At 41.4% G+C, this 22,136-nt stretch overlaps 1 protein-coding gene across 4 annotated transcripts; it reads left to right on the top strand.

Annotated features, from left to right (window-relative positions):
* Nucleotides 1-7,604: 7,604 nt before the first annotated feature.
* Nucleotides 7,605-21,924, top strand: myt1a (myelin transcription factor 1a). 4 transcript variants are annotated; one of them, XM_026366999.1, is made up of 23 exons: nucleotides 7,605-7,776; nucleotides 8,740-8,824; nucleotides 8,900-8,954; nucleotides 9,338-9,380; nucleotides 9,611-9,676; nucleotides 10,064-10,305; nucleotides 11,046-12,143; nucleotides 12,752-12,871; nucleotides 13,119-13,209; nucleotides 13,637-13,750; nucleotides 13,844-14,061; nucleotides 14,473-14,675; nucleotides 14,794-15,009; nucleotides 15,097-15,245; nucleotides 15,681-15,743; nucleotides 16,657-16,725; nucleotides 17,443-17,505; nucleotides 17,598-17,681; nucleotides 18,264-18,485; nucleotides 19,514-19,605; nucleotides 19,893-19,996; nucleotides 20,225-20,368; nucleotides 20,709-21,924. In XM_026366999.1, the coding sequence occupies exons 3-23, from the start codon at nucleotides 8,900-8,902 to the stop codon at nucleotides 20,850-20,852; spliced, it is 3,600 nt and encodes a 1,199-aa protein (XP_026222784.1). In that variant the 5' UTR covers nucleotides 7,605-7,776; nucleotides 8,740-8,824; the 3' UTR covers nucleotides 20,853-21,924. The 4 variants fall into 4 exon arrangements, with proteins under 4 accessions (XP_026222784.1, XP_026222783.1, XP_026222782.1 ...); XM_026366998.1 differs by having other exon boundaries at nucleotides 9,608-9,676; nucleotides 20,712-21,924; XM_026366997.1 differs by having other exon boundaries at nucleotides 9,608-9,676.
* Nucleotides 21,925-22,136: the final 212 nt, after the last annotated feature.

Below are 22,136 nucleotides of genomic sequence, written 5' to 3'. Positions count from 1 at the left end.
GTAGTAAAATAAAGTAAGTAAATAATCAGAAAACGTACATGTTAGCTAATTTTCCACCTCTTGAAAGGACAGTCAGCTCCAGCAATGTGAAATGTTACATGTTTAATTTTAAACTCACTCAAAGAATCCTGCATAAAGCTGGCAGAACTTACTGCTGTAGTGAAGTCCCTGCAGCCCCCTCGTCTATACTGGGTGATAAGAATAAGAATGAAACCTCCTTCTGCTTCTGTAACCTGTTTAAGAGAGTTCTGTTTTCAGCAGGTTTTTGGATCTTGGGACTGAGGCTGCAGGGTGTGTGGAGGTCGGTAGGTGGAAAAGTTTAGCCTGTGATATTTGAGGTGAAGTGAGAGGACCGCAAGACATCTTTTACTGGCAGAGCGCAGTGGACATGAGGGATTGTTGACCCAGAATATGGGCAAAGTATTTGCTGGTATAACTTACCCAAAACCAGGTACATGTCTAATATTTAGTTATAATCTGAGACAAAAATGTATTTTAAATCATGACAGAATTCCCCAATAATATTGCATAGAAAAATAAATGTGTTAAAAGCTTTATGTAATGGTCTGCTATGCTTGAATCAACTATCTGCTATAAGCCATCATCTTAGTCCTTTTTTCAGTCTCTTGAGTTAAAAAACGCAATTGTGACAGGAAAGCACAAACTTATCTTTAATCATGCTAAAAATGTTCTTTTTTTTTTTTTTAAATGCAGATCTTCTTTCAAGACGTCCAGGTTTGTTGTGATTGCGATTTGTGATTAATTTAATTCAATTAAATTTATTTGTATAGAGCCAAATCACAACAGAAGTATTCTCAAGGCACTTTACAGTGTAAGGTTTAAGACCTTATAGAGCACAATTTTATAGAGAATTACATAAAAAACCTGACAATCCAATATGAGCAAACTTTAGGCAACAATGGAGAGGAACAACTCCATTTAGAGAAAGAAACCTCCAGCAGAACCAGGCTCATGGTGGGCGGCCATCTGCCTCAATCGGTTGAGGTGAGTGGAAAGAGAAGAGAGAAAAGAACAGCAGGCAACAAAAAGCAACAACAAGCAGCAAAAACATTGGGTGGGTCAACTGGATTCCGGAGATATACAGCTCTAAAGCCGAGGATACCTGCAAAAAAGTACAGAGAGAGCAGGAGACAGAGAGGAGGAAGCACAATTACGGGAAAGAGAAGACACAAAGTTAATGACATGCAATGGTGGCATTGATAGATAGAGGAGAAAGGAGAGAGAAGAGGAGCTCAGTGTATCAGTAGAGATCCCCCAGCAGACTCACCTATAGCAGCAAGAGATGGTTCAGACTCATCTGAGCTGGAGGCTTTTTAAGGAGTTATTAAGACATCCTATTAATAGTTCCAGTTCCAGTCTGGAAGTAACAAATGCATGGACTAGTTTTTTATTATCACTTTGAGACTGGATGCTCCTAATTTTAACAATATTTCTTAGGTGGAAAAAGGCAGTTCTAGAGATTTCTTTTATGTATAAAGTAAAGGAGATATCCTGATCAAAGATAACTCAGCTTTCTCACTGTGTTACTTGAGGCCAATACTAAGTCATCTAGGGTAAGACTGTGATTAGACATAGTGTCTCTAAGATTTTTGGTTGTACAAATCTTAGAGACACTATGTCTAATCACAAAATAACCTCTGTCTTGTCTGAATTTAGGAGAAGGAAATTCCATCATCATCCAGGCCTCCAATTTTCAAGCATGCTTGAAGTTTCATTATTATATTTTTTTCTGGTTTCATAGATAAGTATAGCTGGGATCATCTGGATAGCAATGTAAATTTATATAGAGTGTTTACTAATAATATCGCCTAAAGGGGACATATATAGAGTGAAAAGGAGTCCAAGCACAGAACCCTGTGGAACTCCGTAGCTAACTTTGTTGTGCATGGAAGACTCATCATTAACATGCACAAACTGGAATCTATCTGATAGATACGATTTAAACCAGCCTACCGCTGTTCCTTTAACCCCAATGACATGTTCCAGTCTGTGTAATAAAATGTTGCGATCTATAGTGTCAAATGCAGCACTAAGATTTAACAAGACGAGTGTAAAGAGTAGTCCATTGTCTGATGCTAATAGAAGACTGTTAGAGACCTTTACCAGTACTGTTTCTGTACTATGATGTACTCTAAATCCTGACTGAAAATCTTTATACAAGTTATTCCTGTGCAGGTAGTTAAATAATTGCTTAGAAATTACATTTGCAAGAAGTTTAGAGATAAGGGGCAGATTGGATATTGGTCTATAATTCACTAAAACCCAGAGTAGGCTTTTTGAGTAGAGGTTAGACTACAGCAACCTTAAAAGCCTGTGGTATGTAGTGTGCTTGTACCGATAGATTGATCTGATCTAACATGGAAGTGCTGATCAAAGGTAATCTTTTAGCAGTCTAGTTGGGATGGGGTCTAAGAGACATGTTGATAGTTTAGATGAATTAATTATTGAAATTAATTCAGAATGATCTACAGGGAGGTACAAGTGTGGTCTTACAAATGTGTCACAAATTAAGGGGAAAGGGGACGAGGCAGGTATGAACTGAAACAGGATTTATTATAGAAAACTACACAACAGTAACAGAACACACTAGCCAACATGGACCCAGCAGAGAGGCAGCAGTTACAGATTGCGATCCAGTCCCAGGGGGCTATATTAGGTCACCTACAGAATCAGACCAGAGACTGCTCCTGGCTAGTTCTTCCTCTGCTGAGTGCAAATTGGCCCTTCCCGAACATTTTTTCGGGGACGCTACCAAGTGTCACTCATGTTTGGCTGGTCTCAGACTTCTGTTTGAGCTCCAGCCAAATTCATTTACCACTGAGCGGCGCAAGGTAGCGTACACACTTTCTCTCCTCGGCGGAAGGGCACATGAGTGGGGAATGGCTATGTGGGAGAAACAGGATGAGTGCTGTTCCTCTTTGCATAAGTTTGCAGAGGAACTAACCTCAATATTCAGTCCTTCTGCCCATCGCTGAGTGGTTGCAGCGAGGCTGGTCCGCCTTTCCCAGGGTGCTCAGTTCGTCATAGACTCACCCTGGCGGCCATGACGAGCTGGAAGGAAGAGAAGAGTACTACGAGGGCTGGTTAGCATTTTAGCAAGAGCCGTGCGTCCTCTCTGCCGCCGCACCACCTTTATGACTTTGCTATTGACCTACTCCCTGCTACAACCCCACCTAAGGGTAGGATTTTCTCCCTTTCTAACCCCGAAAGGCGAGTTATGAATGACTATATCTGAGACTCCCTCCAGGCTGGCATCATCAGGCCCTCCTCTTCACCAGCTGGAGGGTGTTTTTTCTTTGTGGACCAAAAGGAAAAATCCTTATGTCCTTGCATTGACTATCGGGGGCTTAATGACATTACCATTAAGAACAAATATCCTTTGCTACTCATCTCCTCAGCCTTTGAACTTTTACAGGACGCCGCGGTGTTCACCAAACTGGATCTGCACAACGCTTACCACATGGTTTGGATCAGGGAAAGAGATGAGTGGAAGACGGCATTCAACACCCCGAAAGGCCACTACAAGTATCTGGTAATGTGTTTTAGACTCACTAATGCCCCCGCAGTTTTCCAGGCCCTGGTGAATGACGTCTTCTGGGACATGATCAACCAGTTCGTTTTTGTTTACATTGATGATATTCTGATCTATTCCAGCTCTTTCACATACAGAAAACGACCTTCCTGGGTTTCATCGTTTCAGCAGTCCAGGACTGGCCTACACCTAAAGACCATAAGCAGTTCCAGAGGTTTCTAGGGTTCGCCAACTTCTACCATCAGTTCATTTGGGGTTACAGCAAGGTGGCTGCCCCTATCGATGTACACACCTCCTCCAAGGTGGCGTTCGTTTGGTCCCTGGCTGCTGAGCAAACCTTCGTTCGCTTGAAGGATTTGTTCACCTCTACTCCCATACTCAACCTTCCTTACCCAAAGAGACAATTCACTGTGGAAGTGGACACCTCCAGTACTTGGGGCGGTTCTTTCTCAGTGGGCTGCTGTTGACAACAAGGTACACCCATGTGCCTTCTTTTCTCACCGCCTGTTCAATGCAGAAAGGAACTATAATGTTGGCAATTGTGAGCTGCTTGTGGTCAAGCTAGCCTTGGAACAGTGGAGACACTGGTTGGAGGGAGCTGACCAGCCCTTTTTGGTTTGGACAGACCATCGCAACCTGGAATATATCAAGACCGCTAGAAGATTCAACGCCCACCAAAATGGGCGTTGTTTTTTGCCAGGGGTAACTTTGTCCTCTCTTATAGGCCTGGCTCCCAAAATGGCAAACCGGATGCTCTGTCTCACCAATTGGAAGAGGGGAATTTGGATTCTGATGAGCATACTGTTGACCATCACGGTGTGAACCCAGTCAACGTTCGGCCTCTTCGCTTGGACCTAGAAGAGAGGGTAAGAAAAGCTCCTCATGTCACTTCCCCATGGTTGCCCCGTGGGACGTCTTGTTTGTCCCCTCTTCTCTTCGTCCATCAGTCAGCTTGTCTTCAGGTTTTCACCCACAGACTAATGGCTAAACGGAATGGGTGAACCAGGAGGTGGAAACGCTGTGATGAATGACTTCTTTGAACCCCAACCCCTCCACCTGGTCGCAGCAGCTCTCCTGGACTGAGTATGCCCTCTCCCCTCCGTCCTTCGCCTTGGGCTGCGTACAGCTACCAGCCTCCTCTTCCCTGAACAGTCTGCCAGAGCTTCTGTGTCGTCTGTCGGGGCCCTCATCCGGCGGTGCCGTTCCACCTGGAACCAGGTTTGCCGGCACCTCCTACCCGGGCAGGACAGGGCTTCTCGCCAGGTCAACAAACACAGGAGACCGGCTCCTGCTTACAAGGTGGGAGATGAGGTGTGGCTTTCTGCCAAGGACTTCCCTTTTAAGGTGGAAAACTGTAAGCTTTCTCCTCGTTCATTCAAGATTGTTAAGGTTATTAATCCTGCTGTTGTTAAGCTGGCCCTTCCTGCCAGCATGAAAGTGTACCCTGTGTTTCATGTGGCCAGGTTGCAGCCGCCCTCCTCTGGCCTCCCTCTGCCCGCCCAGATAGTTGATGGCGCCCCGGCCTACCCTGTTCGGCGCCTCCTTCAGTCTCGTCGCCGGGGTTGGGGGCTCCAGTACCTCGTTGATTGGGAGGGGTATGGTCCGGAGCTGTCCTGGAACCCTTCATCCTGGACTGTGACATGGTGCGGGCCTTGGACCACTCCCACCCTAAGTTCCATTGGGTGGCAGTAAGGAAACTTCAGAGAGGTGTGAAAGACTGCATCTGTACATCCTGGGCTCCACTCTGAGATATGGATCACCTTTGCCCTTACACCTTGCACCACCATTTTTAACCAGTCTGTCCATATTACATTATTACATTTTTCAGCTGCTCTTCAGTGCTGAGGGTTCTCTATGTTTTGGGTTCTGTTCTTGTGACACATTTTACAAAATATTAGAGTAAGATCATTTATTGTGACTTCAGAGTTCACCTGAAAACCTGGAGCTCACCAGTCTCTGCATTGTTGGCTGCCCCTGACTGAATGATGCCTGACATTAACAAACACATCAGCTGGGAAAGTGGTGGCTGCTTTACCTCATACTGTAATGTTCATGTCTTAACAATCCAAATGTGATACTGTAGCTATGCTTTTGATCCATTCATGCAAAAGGGAAAGGATTGAATTAAACAATAAGTATTTCTCAAACTAACCTCAAAAAAGACGTAAGACGAAATGTTTGGATCATAATTACAAAGTAGTAATTAGTACATTAACAGTAATGTTAACTTAAAGGTAAAAAAAATGGCTATATTCTTGTTGTATGTTAGGTGTGAAAGTCAGGAATAGAATTTGTCCAACAGATGTTTTCCTGGTGGAACAAGCTGCCCACAATCCAACCTGTGGTCTATGAGCAGCTAAAAAGGAAAAAATGGAAAGTGCTTTCTTATTATAAACAAGGGAGTAGGGAAATGTTGACTCATAGGGTATTGTACTTTGGAATAAAAACACCTTTAATACCCACATGTTGATGATGTTATTTTACAGCTTCCACTGAAATTGTCCTTAGATTTTTGTTTACCTGTTGGTTTGGCTCCCTCTGTGTTAAACAGAAATGTTCTTTTAATAGAATGGTTAAAGTAAAATCATTGGAACTCTATGAAGGGGCCTATCTGACCACCATAGGAAACCTCTAACATCTCCTGTTCCCTACACTTCCTTGTGCAGTTCCTTGTGCTATCTTCTGCCTCTTTTTAGGCAGCAATGAGCCGGAACAAACCGATCTTTTCTACCCTCAGATATCAATATGTTGAACTCAGAGAGAATTTAGTGTCTTCCTCAAGAACACTTTGGCAGACCTGGTATTTATCAGCTGTTGTATGTCACTCATGTACGCCCCAAAGATGCTTTCACCTGCTTAAAAGTTGTAGTAATTGATCATAAAATCTGATCTGATCTTCATCTAAATAGACATTCACTGTTCATGTACTGTTCTTTGGTTGTGTAAAGCTGCGTTGTGACAATGTCATTTGTAAAAAGCGCTCTACAAATAAAACTGAATTGAATTGAATTGAATCTAAATCAACACAGTTATAATCTTTCATGTCGTTATTAAACACAGCCAAGAAATATTCAAAGTGCTGCTAGAAAAATTAAGTGAACCCTTGGATTTCATAGCAGATTGAAGCAATATGGTAGCAATAACCTCAATCATGTACTTCCTGTAGTTGTGAATTAGACTTAAAGTCCAATGGAAACTTTGGACCATTCTTTTTCACAGAACTGCTTCAGTTCAGACATATTCTTAGGATGCTTGGTGTGAACAGCTCTCTTAAAGTCATTCCACAACATCTCTACTGGGTTAAGGTCTGGTCTCTGACTACACCAGTCTAAAAAGGGGATTTATGATATGATATTTATGATTATTGTCCTGCTGCATTATCCAGCTTTTTCTAAGCTAGAGCTTGCAGACACACATCCTCACATTATCCCTAAGACACTTTGATAAACTTAGGAATTCACTTCCCCCTATGTAATGGCAGCAAAGGGGCCTCAAATTACATTTCAGTAAGGGAATTATGTTTTCATGTTTTCACACCTAAATACTACAGTGTGTTTTTCAGCCTTAGTTTCATCAGGCCAAAAAAACATTTATGTTTGTGAGTTTGTTTTAGAGGTGTATGACTGAAGATGACTATGGAAGGCTGCAAGTTGGTTAATTTGTGTCATAATATCATACTAAAGTGAAATATTCCAGCTGTTAATGCTACTAGCAGTAACTGTAGTCTATTGCTGTAATTAGTACTGCCACAGCAATAGGCCCAACATAGGCTCCTCAGCTGGCTTATATGCATGAGGGTATTTGGTGAGGTCCCCGTAGTTTATTCCCTGTCTTCTAGCTGCTGGGCAACTCGTTAAATGTTTTCACCATGTCTTTCTCAAACAGGCCCCTGACTAGGCCGAGTGGCCGCCCAGCCCCGGCGGGCCGACTCCCGCATCAACCGCGGCCGGCTGCAGCTCTCCTGTGCTCCTGCAGGAGGCAGTGCAGCGGGTCTTCTGTCCATGGTGCTGAAGGTTAGGCTGGATCTATCCGTGGTGCTGAACAGCTCAGGGCTGCTGGGCTCAGTCTGCTGCAGCGGACACACTTGTTAATTTACTTGTACTGTGTTGAGCTAGTGAATTTTTGTTTTAGTCAGTAGGGTGTGTTACAGTGACCGTGTCGAGTGTCTGGCAGCCCGGAGATGTCGGAGCGGAGGGGGAGGGGAGCAGGAGTCTGATGGCGAGGTAAGGCTTTATGTCTCTGACAAAGAGCGTGTAGCGTCCTTATTTGTCGCTATTTCGGGCCCTTGGCTGAATCCGTACTTTGGCTTTCACACCCATTATTGAGGCACACCGCGGATATCAGTTTCTCTTCGTGGCGAATCATTTATGTTAGGTCTAAATGTGCAGACGGCTTTACGGTCTTTAAACCCGACTGTTATTGTCCGTCGTTATTTTCCACCCATACAAAGGAGTCCTGGTTTCGTTAAAGGTAATTTTGGTAGAAACTCAAACCGCTAACCGCCTCTTAACGGTGGCTTTTGTATGTTTCGTGTTTTTCGTAAGTGACTTTCGGAAAGAAGAAAGGCCTCGTCCTGGTGCACAGTCAGGCCTACATCTCTGTCGCCCATTACTCTACTGGATGCTGCATTGTCTTTTTGGTTTGTTTGTGTAAACCCAGCCGACATTTAGCTTCAGCAACAATACACGTCAAACTGATGCTATGCTTAAGTCTTTTTGAGGCCATGACCACTCAGCAGGACACAGTGACTTTTAACCGCGTCATGAGCTCTGCTGTCAAACTGTCAACTTCCCCCTGGAGAAGGGAGGACTCTTCCAGTGGACTATATTACTATATTATACACACATTATTACGTGTTATATTATGAACACACACATGTCCAGGCGTCCTTGGACTAGACCCTGAAACCCCATGTAGTACCGATATGTACTGTCTGGCTAAAGTTATGTAAATATAATAATAATAATAATAATAATTATTATTATTATTATTGTTGTTGTTGTTGTTGTTATTATCATTGTTGTTGTTGTTGTTGTTGTTGTTGTTACTGTGACATACATTTAACATAACAGTATGTGTGAATTGTCTTTGCCCTCAAACATGGTCTGTTTAAGCAACTGTGTGAAATATGTTTTTTCCATAGGCAGCTCACAGTAAAGGTGTGTATTGTGTTTTTCATCCAACAGAAAATGAGTTCAAGGGTCAGATACTGAGTCAGCAGTGGAGCAAGGGAGATCCAAACAACCACAGAGGACAAGCATCAGCATCAAAGTAACTGTCTGTTTGCCTGTCTGTCTGCCTGTCTGTCTACTTTTGAATCTTGCTTATGTTCCTTTTGTTATTCAGATGAGCCAAGACGTTGCAGAGACACGAACACGAACCCGGTCCAAAGGCATCCGTGGTGAGTATAGAGACACACTGGCACTCATGCTTAGTGACACTGATGTGATGTTTAATATTTCATATTTAGGTAATCCATGGATCCATGACCTCCTGTGTGTGAACTGCAGATGGGATCTGACTAAGCAATTCAAACTCTGTGAATAGGAATCCTACCTGGCCCTACTTTTGTTCTGTGTTAAATACATGAGGCCTTTTTATTTGAATAGGCCCTTCACATTTCACCTACAATTTAAGCAAATGATGAGCCCTTTTATCCTTTCTAGGCTACTCTTTTCCTGGTTAATCCTGGTAATCACGTTGTGTTTTGTATACAGCTCATGGAGATTGAAAGTAACAATAATGAAATTCATGCCTCTAAAAGTGTGTCTCTCTTACTCTCAGTGTCATCAGAACTTACGGGACAAGAGATGAAGCAGGAACTGAGGTAAGCTGAGCAGCTTTATATAAGGGCTAATCTCGCGCTCTCTCTCTCTCTCTCTCTCTCTCTCTCTCTCTCTCTCTATATATATATATATATATATATATATATATATATATATATATATAAATATATATATATTTATATATACACACACACACACACATATATATATATATTTATGAAGTGTATCTTATCTGTATGAAGTGTGCATTTCTCTTGCTGTGTACCAGTAGCAGCTGTCCAACCCCTGGATGTGATGGCAAAGGCCATGTTAGTGGAAGATACTCAAGGCATAGAAGGTAGGATTCATACCAGATTTCATTTAATATATCAATATGAACACTAAATTTGTATAACACCATACAAAACGTTGATGCTATAAAAGCACACATATTCAACAAATTAAGAAAAGGTAACTGATAGCAACATGGAATTGAATTTCAATGTGATGATTTATGGTTTAAACCTATATGCAATTTCATATGTGATTGTTGAATTGTTCTGTGTTGTACTGTAAAACGCAGGGCTTTGTATAGATGTATATGTATAGAAAAATAACATTTCACAGAAAAACAAAATGAACAGAAGTTTATAATATCATCAAGTATAAAGCCCAGTAATCTCACAGCAGTATGTCACGTGTTGGATGTTAGAATTCACTCACATACCCATCCTGCTCTCTTCAGTGTACTGGGATGCCCAATTGTAAAGAAAAGGAAGCTGGAGGAGGCAGAGGCTGACGCTGAGGAGAACCTGTCTGCTCCCAAGAGGAGGAACCAGCCTGCTTTACAGACAGCAGATAAAGACTTTGCCACAGACAGCGATGCAGCAGAAGAGGATGATGAGCAGAAGGAGGAGGAGGAGGAGGAAGAAAACCTCAAAGAGAAGAAAAAATACAAAACAAAAAGCAGACCAGAGTCAATACAAAGTTAGTGAAACCAGAAAGGTTTGCCATAAAAACACCTGATTACAGCACACTAGCATTTATTGTCTATTTTTGTGTATTTGTAGTTGGTTGCTTCTGTTTGTGGTTGTTTTGAAACTATTTTTAGTCACATTGTGTCTCTTTATGGTCGTTCTGTGTATTTTTTCAACTGCTTTGCTTCTCTGCTGATTTTGTTTCTCTTCATGGCTGTTTTGTGTTTGTTCTGTGTCTCAGTGAGTGGTACTTAGTGCTCTATAGTAATTTTCATTATTTGTTATTTTGTGTTTGTGCAGTGTTTTTATTTTGTGTTTCTCTGATGTTTTTTATGTCTATCCATCATAATTTTCTAGTATTCTCTAGTCTTTCTAGTATTTTTGTTTCTTTGTAGTCTTTCTATGTAATTATTTTTGTGACTTGTGACTCCCCACAAGGAAACATGAATATCAGCACAACAAGTAGTAATAACACTAACATCCCCCAGAGACAATGCATGCAGGTACAATAGATAGTAGGGTAGGGTAGGGTAGTGGTGGTGCTTTTAAAATGTTATATGAACCGCAGTAGCAGCAAATGACATTGTAGTTTTCAGGTGAGCATGAGACAGTACAGTTGGCAACAAAAGAATGAGCAGAGAGTACAGTAGTTTTAAAAGGGTTGTTTGAATATGCTGTACATTTGGCTGAATGTTGCAAAGAGAATTATTTGTGAAAATGACATTTGTTTATACTTTGTTTATACCACAGCAAACTGCTCCCCAGTGACAACCGAGAACACAGAAACAGAAGAATCCTTAGCTTATCCTCTTACTGAAGATGACAAAAATGAAAATGTTACTTCAGATATTGAGAACAAAACTGATCGTGAGAAAACTAATGAGAAAACTAAACTAGTGACACTTACAGATAATGATCAACAGGAGAAAACAGATATAAAGGAGAAGCATGAATGCCAGCTGGTGATTAAAGAACAACCATCAGAGCAACCTGAACAAGAAACAAGGCTTTCCGGGCTTGAAGAGACAAAAGAAGAGAAGGAAAAGGAAGCAGAAGAACAGGAAAAGGAACAGGAAGAGCAAGAAGAAAGTCAAGAGAACATGGGAGAAGAGAGGAAAGTAGAAAGACAGATGATAAGCCAGGAAAACTCTGATCACCAGTACTCCAGTGGCGATTACAACCATCAGGCCAAAGATTCAACAGAGCAGGAAACTACAAGAGATAATGAAAAGAACGAGGAGGAAGACGAAGAGGAAGAGGACGTGACTGAAGAAGAAGACAGAGAGGTTCATCAAGACACTGACACTTGTTACACTTTGAGTCCACGCACTCAGGGATCAGAAGCTGAGCTATCACTCAGGGAAGAAAAGGTCAGCACCCCAATGACTGAAGCAGAGGATGAGGACGAAGACCTAGAGGAGGAGAGAGAGGAAGAGGAGGATGAGAGGCATCGGAAGGAAGCAGGAGAGGTGTTGGAAGAGGAGGAGGAGGACCAAGACTCCAGCAAAGGCTCTCCACCTACTGTCATTATAGACGTCCACTCTGAGGAGGATGATGAAGAGGAGGAGGATGAAGATGACGATGAAGAAGAGGAGGAGGAAGATGAGGAAGAGGACGTAGGAGAGCAAGATCGAATTTCAGAGGGCTCTGGAATCACTGATGACTCAGAGAACTGGGACATGACACGGGGAAACCTGGGCCTGCTGGAGAAGGCCATAGCTCTGAAGGCAGAGGAGGTAAAGGGGGGTCAAGAGACCCGGAGTTCCCCAGACTATCAACCATACAGCAGCTCCAGCAAGAGTTCTGAGCCTGCAGGTGCAGCCCACCGGAGCAGTCACTACAGCAAAGGTACACAGGACAGTTCGCCACTCTTGTTTATTATACAGTCAGGTGGTAAGAATGCTTTTAAACATATACATGTTTGTAAATGCAATATATTTTATCAGGGTTAAAGCAATAACATTTTTATAATCAAATCCTTTTATAGTATATGATTTCTCCATGACGATGTTGCCTCAGTTTAATTGAGCTTAATTGTTCTTTTGCCCTCTGTTGCATTGGTTTATTTGGTGAAATAAAATATAAATAAATTATGTAAAAGAAATTAAATGTTTTTTAAACAGAAACAGAAACTTAGAGACCAAAAGCCAAAACACATCCACATCCATGACTGCAGTGAACAGCAGATGATCCCTTTTTTATCTAAAGTATGCAGCAGTGGCTCCTTCTGCTGCCATCTGCAAGGCGTGCAGGTATAAAAAGGGTAACTGGTGAAGCAAAGAGACCAACAAAATACATAGTATGAGACCAAGCAATAGATTTCTGGTGTTTTTGTGTTGATCCATTTCTGCGTCCCTACTGGATAGTCACTCTCCACACTGTTTTGTTTTCCTATTTAATTTCAAGTGCTTGAATTCATTATCGCTGCATCTAAATCACACTTTTTTTCTATTCAGAGAAGAAGGAGGTAAAGTGTCCGACCCCAGGATGTGATGGGACAGGTCATGTGACTGGACTGTACCCTCATCATCGCAGTCTGTCAGGATGTCCTCACAAAGACAGAATTCCTCCAGAGAGTGAGTCCATTGTAGCCACCTCTGAAACCCCTGATATATTGTATGTAGCTAGTCAGCTACACACCAGCTCTTTCTTCTCCAGTTAAATCATTTTTATTTAGACCTTTAACAGCTACTGCTTCCTTTTGTTACTGAAAAAAACCCCCACTAATATTACTACTTGAAGTGCCAACACTGTGTGTCTTACCACCATCCAAAGCAAAACTAAACTGACTGACCTGAGTTTGTGTTTGTTGTGTGTCTGTAGTCCTGGCCATGCATGAGAACGTGCTGAAGTGTCCAACTCCTGGCTGCACAGGTCAAGGCCATGTCAACAGTAATCGTAACACACACCGCAGGTTAATAAAACACACAAGGACACACACAAACACATTTTGCAAATTTAGATAAGCATTCAAAACACACACAGGTCCAACAGCCACAACACATTTTGTCAGTAAACATAACCAGGTTTCTATTTTCAGTATTGAAGCCACTACCAGGGTTTTTCTCAGAGTCCTTATTTAAGAAATCATGCATAATGTGCATGATTGTCACAAACATTAGTGTATGTGTATAGTCTATGGTTTGCCAGCATTTCAGTTTCATTGCATTGGAGGCTTTTACAGTCACATTCTGCATAAACAGTACAAAATACTATCATCCAATACTACTAACACATACTTACACTGTCCTTCAGGTACAAACAAGACCTTTTAATAATTGCAACGGCTGTCTCCGTAATAGATGTTTACCTGTTCATTTTTGATTTGTGTCCCCTGTAAGTTTGTCAGGCTGCCCCATTGCAGCAGCAGCTAAACTGAACAAGAACCAGGATAAGCAGGTTCATTTACAGGCTTCAGCCAGTGAACCCTCTTCCAACTCTGACAGAGTGCTCAGGTAAGACATGCAAACTCAGTTTTTGCATAGATACATAAAGTTAATGTGTGTCCATGTCACACATCTAACTGACTAAAATTACTTTTCCTTAAGGCCCATGTGTTTTGTGAAACAACTGGAGATCCCTCAGTATGGCAGCTATCGGCCCAACACAGTGACCACCACGCCTCGAGCTAACCTGGCCAAGGAGCTGGAGAAATACTCAAAGGTGTCTTTTGACTATGCAAGCTTTGATGTCCAGGTGTTTGGAAAGCGTATGCTTATTCCAAAGACATCCGGCACCACTGAAACATCACCCAAAGCCTTCAAATGTAAGACGCACAAACTCAACTTCATGCTTCCCTCCTGTATTTGCTTTGGGTATGTCACATGTTAGAATGCTGAAATAACTCTGAACTCTGTAAAGTGTGCTGTCTCTGATATTACCTGCACAGTCAGTTTGGTCATTCATTCCACCTAATCCCTGAATAGTTTGCCAAATGCAATTGATATTGTTTCGGGATGGTTTAGGCCAATTTGAGTCTCATCATTTAGGAGTTCCAAAATAAATTTTGTGCATTGTGTATATAAATTAACAGAACAAACACAACTGTATGATTTCCTTCCAAAATTAGTCCACACGGTAATTAATGACTCCTTTGCTACAGTGCAGAACGACCACAAACCCAATATGATGTAATGTGCTAATCTGCTTCCTTGCACCCTGTTCTGTTCCCCCACAGCTAAATCATTCCCTAAGGCCTCCTCCCCCAGTAACACCGTATCAGGAGGATTTCCTAAGAGTGCAACGTCCTCCAGTAGTTATGACTATAGCCAAGATGCAGAGGCAGCCCACATGGCAGCAACAGCCATCCTCAACCTGTCCACCCGCTGCTGGGAGAGACCGGAGACTCTCAACACTAAGCCCAGGGATACCTGCAGCAAGGTACAGTGACAAAGAGAAGAAAGTCTGATTTAGCTCAACAGCTTAATTGCACAGCACTCTGGTATTTTCCAATATTCTGCTTACTTCTATTCTGTTCTTAAATATCTGAACTCTGTAGGACTCAGACATTGAAGTGGATGAAAATGGCACCTTGGACCTCAGCATGAAGAAAACCAAGAGGGAGGGCATGCAGTCTCCAGAACCATCATCCTCCTCATCTTCATCCTCTCAATATATTGGAGCCAGTTTGTCTCAGGGCCATGCTCAGCCAGAGTGGGAGGGGCCACTGGACTTTACCAAACCAAGTGGAGTCAAAGAGGAAGACCATGAAGAGGTACAGTACACATCCAGTACAAGAGAGTGACTAATAATGTTGCACCAGAGCCATATGCTGCTTACTTATGTTTTTACTTTTGTCCAGGTGGAGTATACAGCTCCTTCATACACCTCATCTGATGGTGAGGAGGAGGAGCAGGAGAACCTGGAGGACAGGAAGTACCCTGGTGAGGTCACCACCACCACGTTCAAGGTCAAGTTTCAGCCCAAAGACAGCAAAAAAGAGGTTCTTGTGTAAGTCACAATATTTCTACCTATGTTTAGTACTGTAGCCTCTATTAACTGAACAGTACTCATACTACTCATGTCAACATCCAAGTGACATTTACAACTCAGATTTTGTGAAAACTGAATCTGACTTAGCACTTAATAATATGGTGCCTAAAAAAGATGACCAAATATTGTAATGTAAGCCAAGGTCCATTATCCTAGGAAATTAAAGATTAAAATATAAAATGTTAATAATAATACTGTGTGTGATCAAATAGGAATCTTTGTTATTTCGACCATCTATCCCATAGTACCTGAACACAGTGTTAGAACTGGAGTTGTCAACAAGTGAAAAACAGGACTAACATGAAACCATAGTATTTTCTGGCATTAACACTATATTCAAAGTGTATAAGTATATTCAGTGGACTGACCTGTGAGTATGTGTCTTGGCACTAGATGTCCCACCCCAGGCTGTGATGGCAGTGGACATATCACTGGCAACTACGCGTCACACCGAAGGTAATACCTATACTATATCGATGCCTCGTCACAGCATGTTCCTGTGGAGGTCTGCAGAGACTTCCTCAGACTTCATGTCTTGGTTTATGTGCAGTGCAGTGTAGATTGTGGGATGGGAACAGGTCTGTGCTGTGGACTTTGGACTCCAATCAGGTTCTAGGAAAAATGAGAGAATACTGGAGCCACAACGAAGTCTGAGTACTATTCTAAATGAGAGATTTCATCTTTGATTCCAAAAAATGCTTTTGCCCATGTGGAGTGTTGCTTGTTTACTCCCTTTAACAGTAAGTACCCTGGAGGTACTGGTATATATTATTATTATGCCACAGCAGCAGCTGCAATTCTTCAATATTTAATGGATCATCAAACAATATTCTGATTGTGATGTGGCAGGTGTTATTGTTACCTACTTTAACCTGTTAGCACAAGTTAAAGTAAATTAATCTGCTGAAAGGAAGTTCAAGTGGCCTCTTCATTTCTGATGAGGTGGCCCCTACATTCCACTACCTTCTGTGCCTCAGTGTATTTCTCCACTATGCCAGCTAGCTCAGACACCTGGAGAAGACACATTAGTCTCACCTCTGAGCAGGAGAGATGCTGAGGATTTCTTTCCTGTCATGAGAACCAGAGAGTTCTGTCAGAGTAAAGCTGCAGTTTTCAATTTCACCTGAGATGACTCTACACACACACACACAAACACACAAACACACACACACACACACACACACACACACAGCATTTCTGGCATCAAATGATAGATGAAGTCCTGTCCTACCTGTGGTGCGCTGCCACTCCTGTCCTGGCTCTCCAGTCTAGTTCAGGTTCAGGCTTTTTCCTTCACTCATACTCAGGCACCCTGTTCTCTGTCTGGTTTTCTGATGCTCTCTCTCTCTTTCTTTAACCTATCTTCCAGTCTGTCAGGCTGTCCTCTTGCTGATAAATCACTTCGGACCCTCATGGCTGCCCACACAGCTGAACTAAAGTATGTCTGCTTCCTCCTGTCTCTCACCTTCACCTGTCACTGAGCACTCAGTCTGCAGCTCCAGCTCTGTCCCTGCTCTTCTTCAAACACTAATATTAAATTGTCAGAATCAATCAATGAATTACAATCAATTCACTGCAGGACTAAGACATCAAAGCAATTATTGTGTGTGTGTGTGTGTGTGTGTGTGTGTGTGTGTGTGTGTGTGTGTGACTATCATTGGGAGGACTAGCATAATTTTTTAACCATTGTACTGAGGACACGTTTGCCAGTCCTTACAATGAGAAGGGTGTTTAAAGAGAAATTTTTGGGGTTAAGGTTTTAAGGTTAGAATTGGGTTTTGGTTAGGGCAAGGCAGTACACAAGATAAATTAAAAATTGAAACAGAGTAGATTAGCATAGCCTATGCGACAGTAGGGGGCTAGGGAATGCATTATGTCAATAACTGTCCTCACACTGATTGCCAAACAAAAATGTGTGTGTGTGTGTGTGTGTGTGTGTGTGTGTGTGTGTGTGTGTGTGTGTGTGTCTGTGTGTGTGTGTGTGTGTGTGTGTGTGTGTGTGTGTACTTGCCTCTCATCCTACTTACAAGCTGGATGTGTGTCATTTATTATATTAGTAACCTCTGTTCTTACTAAACAATGCATATTATAATAAATGTCTGCAGTCTGTTGATAATGGCAGCCTGTAAAGTAAAATAATGTGTGTGTGTCTTAGGTGTCCCACTCCAGGCTGTGATGGATCAGGCCACATCACTGGAAACTATGCTTCACATAGAAGGTAGGAGCTTATTGTCTGCTCTCCCTGCTGTACCATCAGTTTCTCTGTACAGTCAGCAACTGTGACTGCTCCTCTCTGTTCCCCTCTGCCAGTCTGTCAGGATGCCCTCGAGCCAAGAAAAGTGGCATCAAGTCAACCCCTACGAAGGATGATAAGGAAGACTCTGAGCTGTTGAGGTAAGCAACAGAAGCTCATTGGCTCTTACTAACCAAGCAAATGCAAAAATCTCATGCAGGTCTGGATAAGAAATAATTTAGTGCTGAACAACAGTGAACTTACATTTGATGTCACTTTTTGGTGACCCCTGTTCTTTCATATAGCACTGACATCAGGATAAATTCTAGACAGGTTTGCACAAATGATATGTCATCATGCAATAATGAAAAAATAGAATATCCCAATCTTACGCTACAGAGATATTCTTCATTTAAACGGTTCTTCTAATATTCTAACAGTTCACAGATTGTATACAGAGTAGGGAAATAATATAAAATAGTGAATAGTAACTTATATTAACTAAATTATACAACTGAAGGTTATCTCTGAAGGCTCTTATTTTCTCTTACATAAATGGATTTACTCATTTTATTTACAACAGACATTTGTTGTTTCTCAATATTCTGGTTGTTAAATGGTGCCTTTTCTTCATCTCTGCTTTTTTATTAGTTGAATTCTTAAATACTACATTTTGATGGATGTGTGTGACATGAGTCTACTCCCTCAGTGTAAGTCAAACCTGTGTTTTCTGCCTGTCTTAGGTGTCCGGTTCCTGGCTGTGACAGTCTGGGCCATATTAGCGGGAAGTATGCTACCCACCGTAGTGCCTATGGCTGTCCCCTGGCAGCACGTCGGCAGAAAGAAGGTCTTCTTAATGGCACTCCTTTTTCCTGGAAAGCCTTCAAGACTGAGGGCCCCACCTGCCCAACGCCAGGCTGTGATGGCTCTGGCCATGCTAATGGCAGTTTCCTTACACATCGCAGGTATCAGGAAAAAAGCAGTTCTATAGATTTCTTTTATGTGTGAAGTGAAGGAGATATCCTGGTCAAAGATAACTTCGAGATTTTTTACAGTATTACTTGAGACCAATACTAATAGGATGGGGTCTAAGAGACATGTTGATGGTTTAGAGGAATTAATTACTAAAATTAATTCAGAATGATCTACGGGGAGGAAGCTGTCTAAGTACGAGTGTGGTCTTACAAGTGAATCTAGAGTTGTTATACAAATGAGTCCATCCATGCCATATGCAGGGAGGATTTGATAAATTTTTTCTCTAATAGTTATGATTTTATCTGTAAAGAAATTCATAAAATCATTGCTGCTCAGAGTTGACGGGGATACTAGGCTCAACAGAGCTATGACTCTTTGTCAGTCTGGCTACAGCGCTGTTCTTATTTGCCTCTATTAATGAGGAGTAATATATATATATCTTATCTGTAGGTGTAGTAAAGTTTGGTACTGTAAATTCAAATCTTATTACAAAATGGTCAGATAAAAGAGGGTTTTGGGGAAAAACTATTAAATGATTAATTTCAACACCGTATGTCAGAATAAGATGGGGTGTGATTAAAACAGTGAGTGGGTTTATTTACATTTTGGGTAAAACCAATGGAGTCTAATAGTGAATTAAAGGCAGTGTTGAGGCAGTTATCATCAACATCTACATGGATATTAAAGTCACCCACTATAATGACTTTATCTGCTACTACATCAGATAGAAAGTCTGAGAATTCAGTTAAAAACTCAGGGTAAGGGACAGGAGGACGGTACACAATAATCACACACAAACCTTTTGTTAGACTGTTTCATTCAGATGTAACACACATATCTCTGTACATCTGGTCTATTTGTCTGGTGTTTCCACCACTTTCTCTCACTATAGATACACCCAATATTTACACTTGGTTGAAGAGTATAGATGGAAGAAAAATGTGTAGTGTGCACAGTTTTATCATAAAAAATCTCAACATTGTTTGAACTGTTGATCCTGATCAGCTACTCCTCTCAGTCTTTCAGGATGTCCTAGAGCATCAGCCAACAAGAAGAGAGCCAAGTTCCCTGGAGATGAGTACATCACTGCAAAGTTCAGAGCCAGTGACGGTAAGTAGCAATTCTGTCACCTCTGCCTAATGGTATGTCCTCCATGTCTGCGTGACTGTGCTACACAGAGACATTAAAACATAAAAAAAAAGTCAATCATGTCTGTTTAGGAGACAGATGGAGGCAGATGACCTCCCACCCTGAGCCTGGTTCTACTGGAGGTTCCTTACTTTAACAGGAGTTTCTTCTCACCACTTTTGCCAAGCGCTGCTCAAGGGGGAAGTTTTCTATATACTTTAATTTCTGTAATGTCCTAACCTTACTGTGTAAACTGTGTGTTTATTTAGTTCTGGATAATGATGAGGACATCAAGCAGCTCAACAAGGAAATCAACGAGTTGAACGAGTCCAACTCAGAGATGGAGACTGACATGATGAACCTGCACACTCAGGTGAGATCAGCAGGTTCCCTTAGTGCACTGCTGCCACAAGCATGAGAATGAAAAAAAGACTGTAGAGCTGGTTAGAAATCAGTGAGTCATTTATGCAGCTGGCTTGTCTCAGTGACCGTGAGTGTTTCTAAAACTAAAAGCTTGTCCAGAAATCATACATGATCACTATTAAGATGTGTGAACTAGCGTTGATAATGAAGGGCTGTTCTGTGTCTATCTCTGCTTCAGATCTCTTCAATGGAGAAGAACCTGAGGAGTATGGAGGAGGAAAACAAACAGATTGAGGAAAGAAACAAGGCTTTGTTCCTGGAGCTGTCTGGCCTGAGTCAGGCCCTGATCCACAGCCTGGCCAACATCCGCCTGCCCACCATGGTAAGTATGTTATGTTATGTTTTGTTTTAAAAGAAAAGTTTCCCTCTTTCAATTTCATTCACTTTTCATTCAACACGTTTCCCCAGCCGAGCAGTGGTGAGCAGAAGTACCTCAATCTCTTTGGTACCCAGCTCTTTCCCTGCCTGTCAGCAGGGTGATTCATAATTAATTAATAATTATTGCAGGAAGTGAGGAGGTATTAATACTTTGAAGTGTTTGTATGTGATGTGTTCTTGTACAGAAAGTTGAAGCACTGAGGTGAAAAGCTCTATTATATATTAAATATTATGTATTCTATGTGTGACGAGTAATATGAAGAGACTGACTTGAGTATGTTCAGCAGGAACCACTGTCTGAGCAGAACTTTGACAGCTACGTAGAAGCCCTGACCCACATGTTTACCAATAAAGACTGCTACCAGAACCCTGAGAACCGCACTCTGCTCGAGTCCATTAACCAGGCAGTGAAGGGCATTGAGGTGTGACAGACTGGAGAGAGGAAGAACAGGGGGCGGTTCATCACAGTGAAACCCTGCTCTGTTTTTTTTCCAGACCCCTTAGATTCTGTATGTAATGAATTCTTCTCATTTTCAACTTTCTCATCTGTTCTTAGCATTTGTTTCCTGTTTGCATGTTGCTTTCTAATGGTGTGAGTGAACAGATGAGGGCGTGGATGTGAAGTGTGTGCTAGCACACTGGAATCAAACTGTTTCAGTAAACAAGATGCCAGAGAGCACAGAACAAAGTGAGGAATGCAGTATACAGGCTGAGCTGAGCAGATTCTCTTAGTTAGTGAACAAACCCCATCTCCACTTGATAATGTTGATAGTATTCTATATGAGCATAGTGATGTTAAACCTCCAGGACTAGTTTGTAGATTCATTCTTACAATTGCTGTGTAACTATTTAAGTCATTTGCAAATGTTAGTTTAATAATATTATGTACTCATGTCAGCTGTATTCTTTATGTTGGCCTATTTATTCATTAAATATTTATTGTTTTATTTAATGCTACCTGAGACAAATTTAAATGGAAATCAAGAGAAGGGAATCATTTCCTCTGCACTGCTAAACAAAGAGGAAATATTTTAAGATATCAACTATGAATATGAGTTTTATATATCTTATTATTTATTTAAAATACTGGGATCTTTTTAAGTGCAAATATTTTGTAACAAAGTTTTTTAATAATTTTCTAAAGATTTTTTTGGTGCTTATGTTTATATGATTTTAATTTTATTTCCACAAAATATTTTGAGTACATTGCAATACACTGGGAAAATTGAGCTGCACATATTTGGTATTTATTTGGTGATGAAGAACAAAGTGATGGTGAATATTTACTTTGTATTGTCTATGTGTTAATGATGGCTGTGTATGGATTAGTCTTTCAGTTACTCTTGAAATAAAGGTTCACCTTTAAACTCCCTACATCTTCTATATGACTTAATTTGTCAACATCCATGCAGTCTCTCATACACAAGAACACCTTTTTTCTAATGTTGTCACATGCATTACCCATCCTCTGCTGATGTCTCATGATCAAACTTGGAAGGCTTCATTCAGATCTGCTTCAGATTTCTGTACCCAATGTGGTACACCAGAGTAGAAGTAACTACTGCAAATACTGCTGACAGTCACTAATGTTTTAGTGTCAGTACTAGTGGCTAATATATATATAATATATAAAATTGTCTCTGCATGAGTCACATTCAAAAGAATCCCCCTCTAAATACCACATTTAATATGCATGTGATCAAGCAATTAAC

This window comes from Anabas testudineus, chromosome 7 (assembly GCF_900324465.2).
Source record: "Anabas testudineus chromosome 7, fAnaTes1.2, whole genome shotgun sequence".
Lineage (NCBI taxonomy): Eukaryota > Metazoa > Chordata > Actinopteri > Anabantiformes > Anabantidae > Anabas > Anabas testudineus.
Note: the sequence above shows the minus strand (reverse complement) of the source record. Positions and strands in the feature narration are given on the sequence as shown.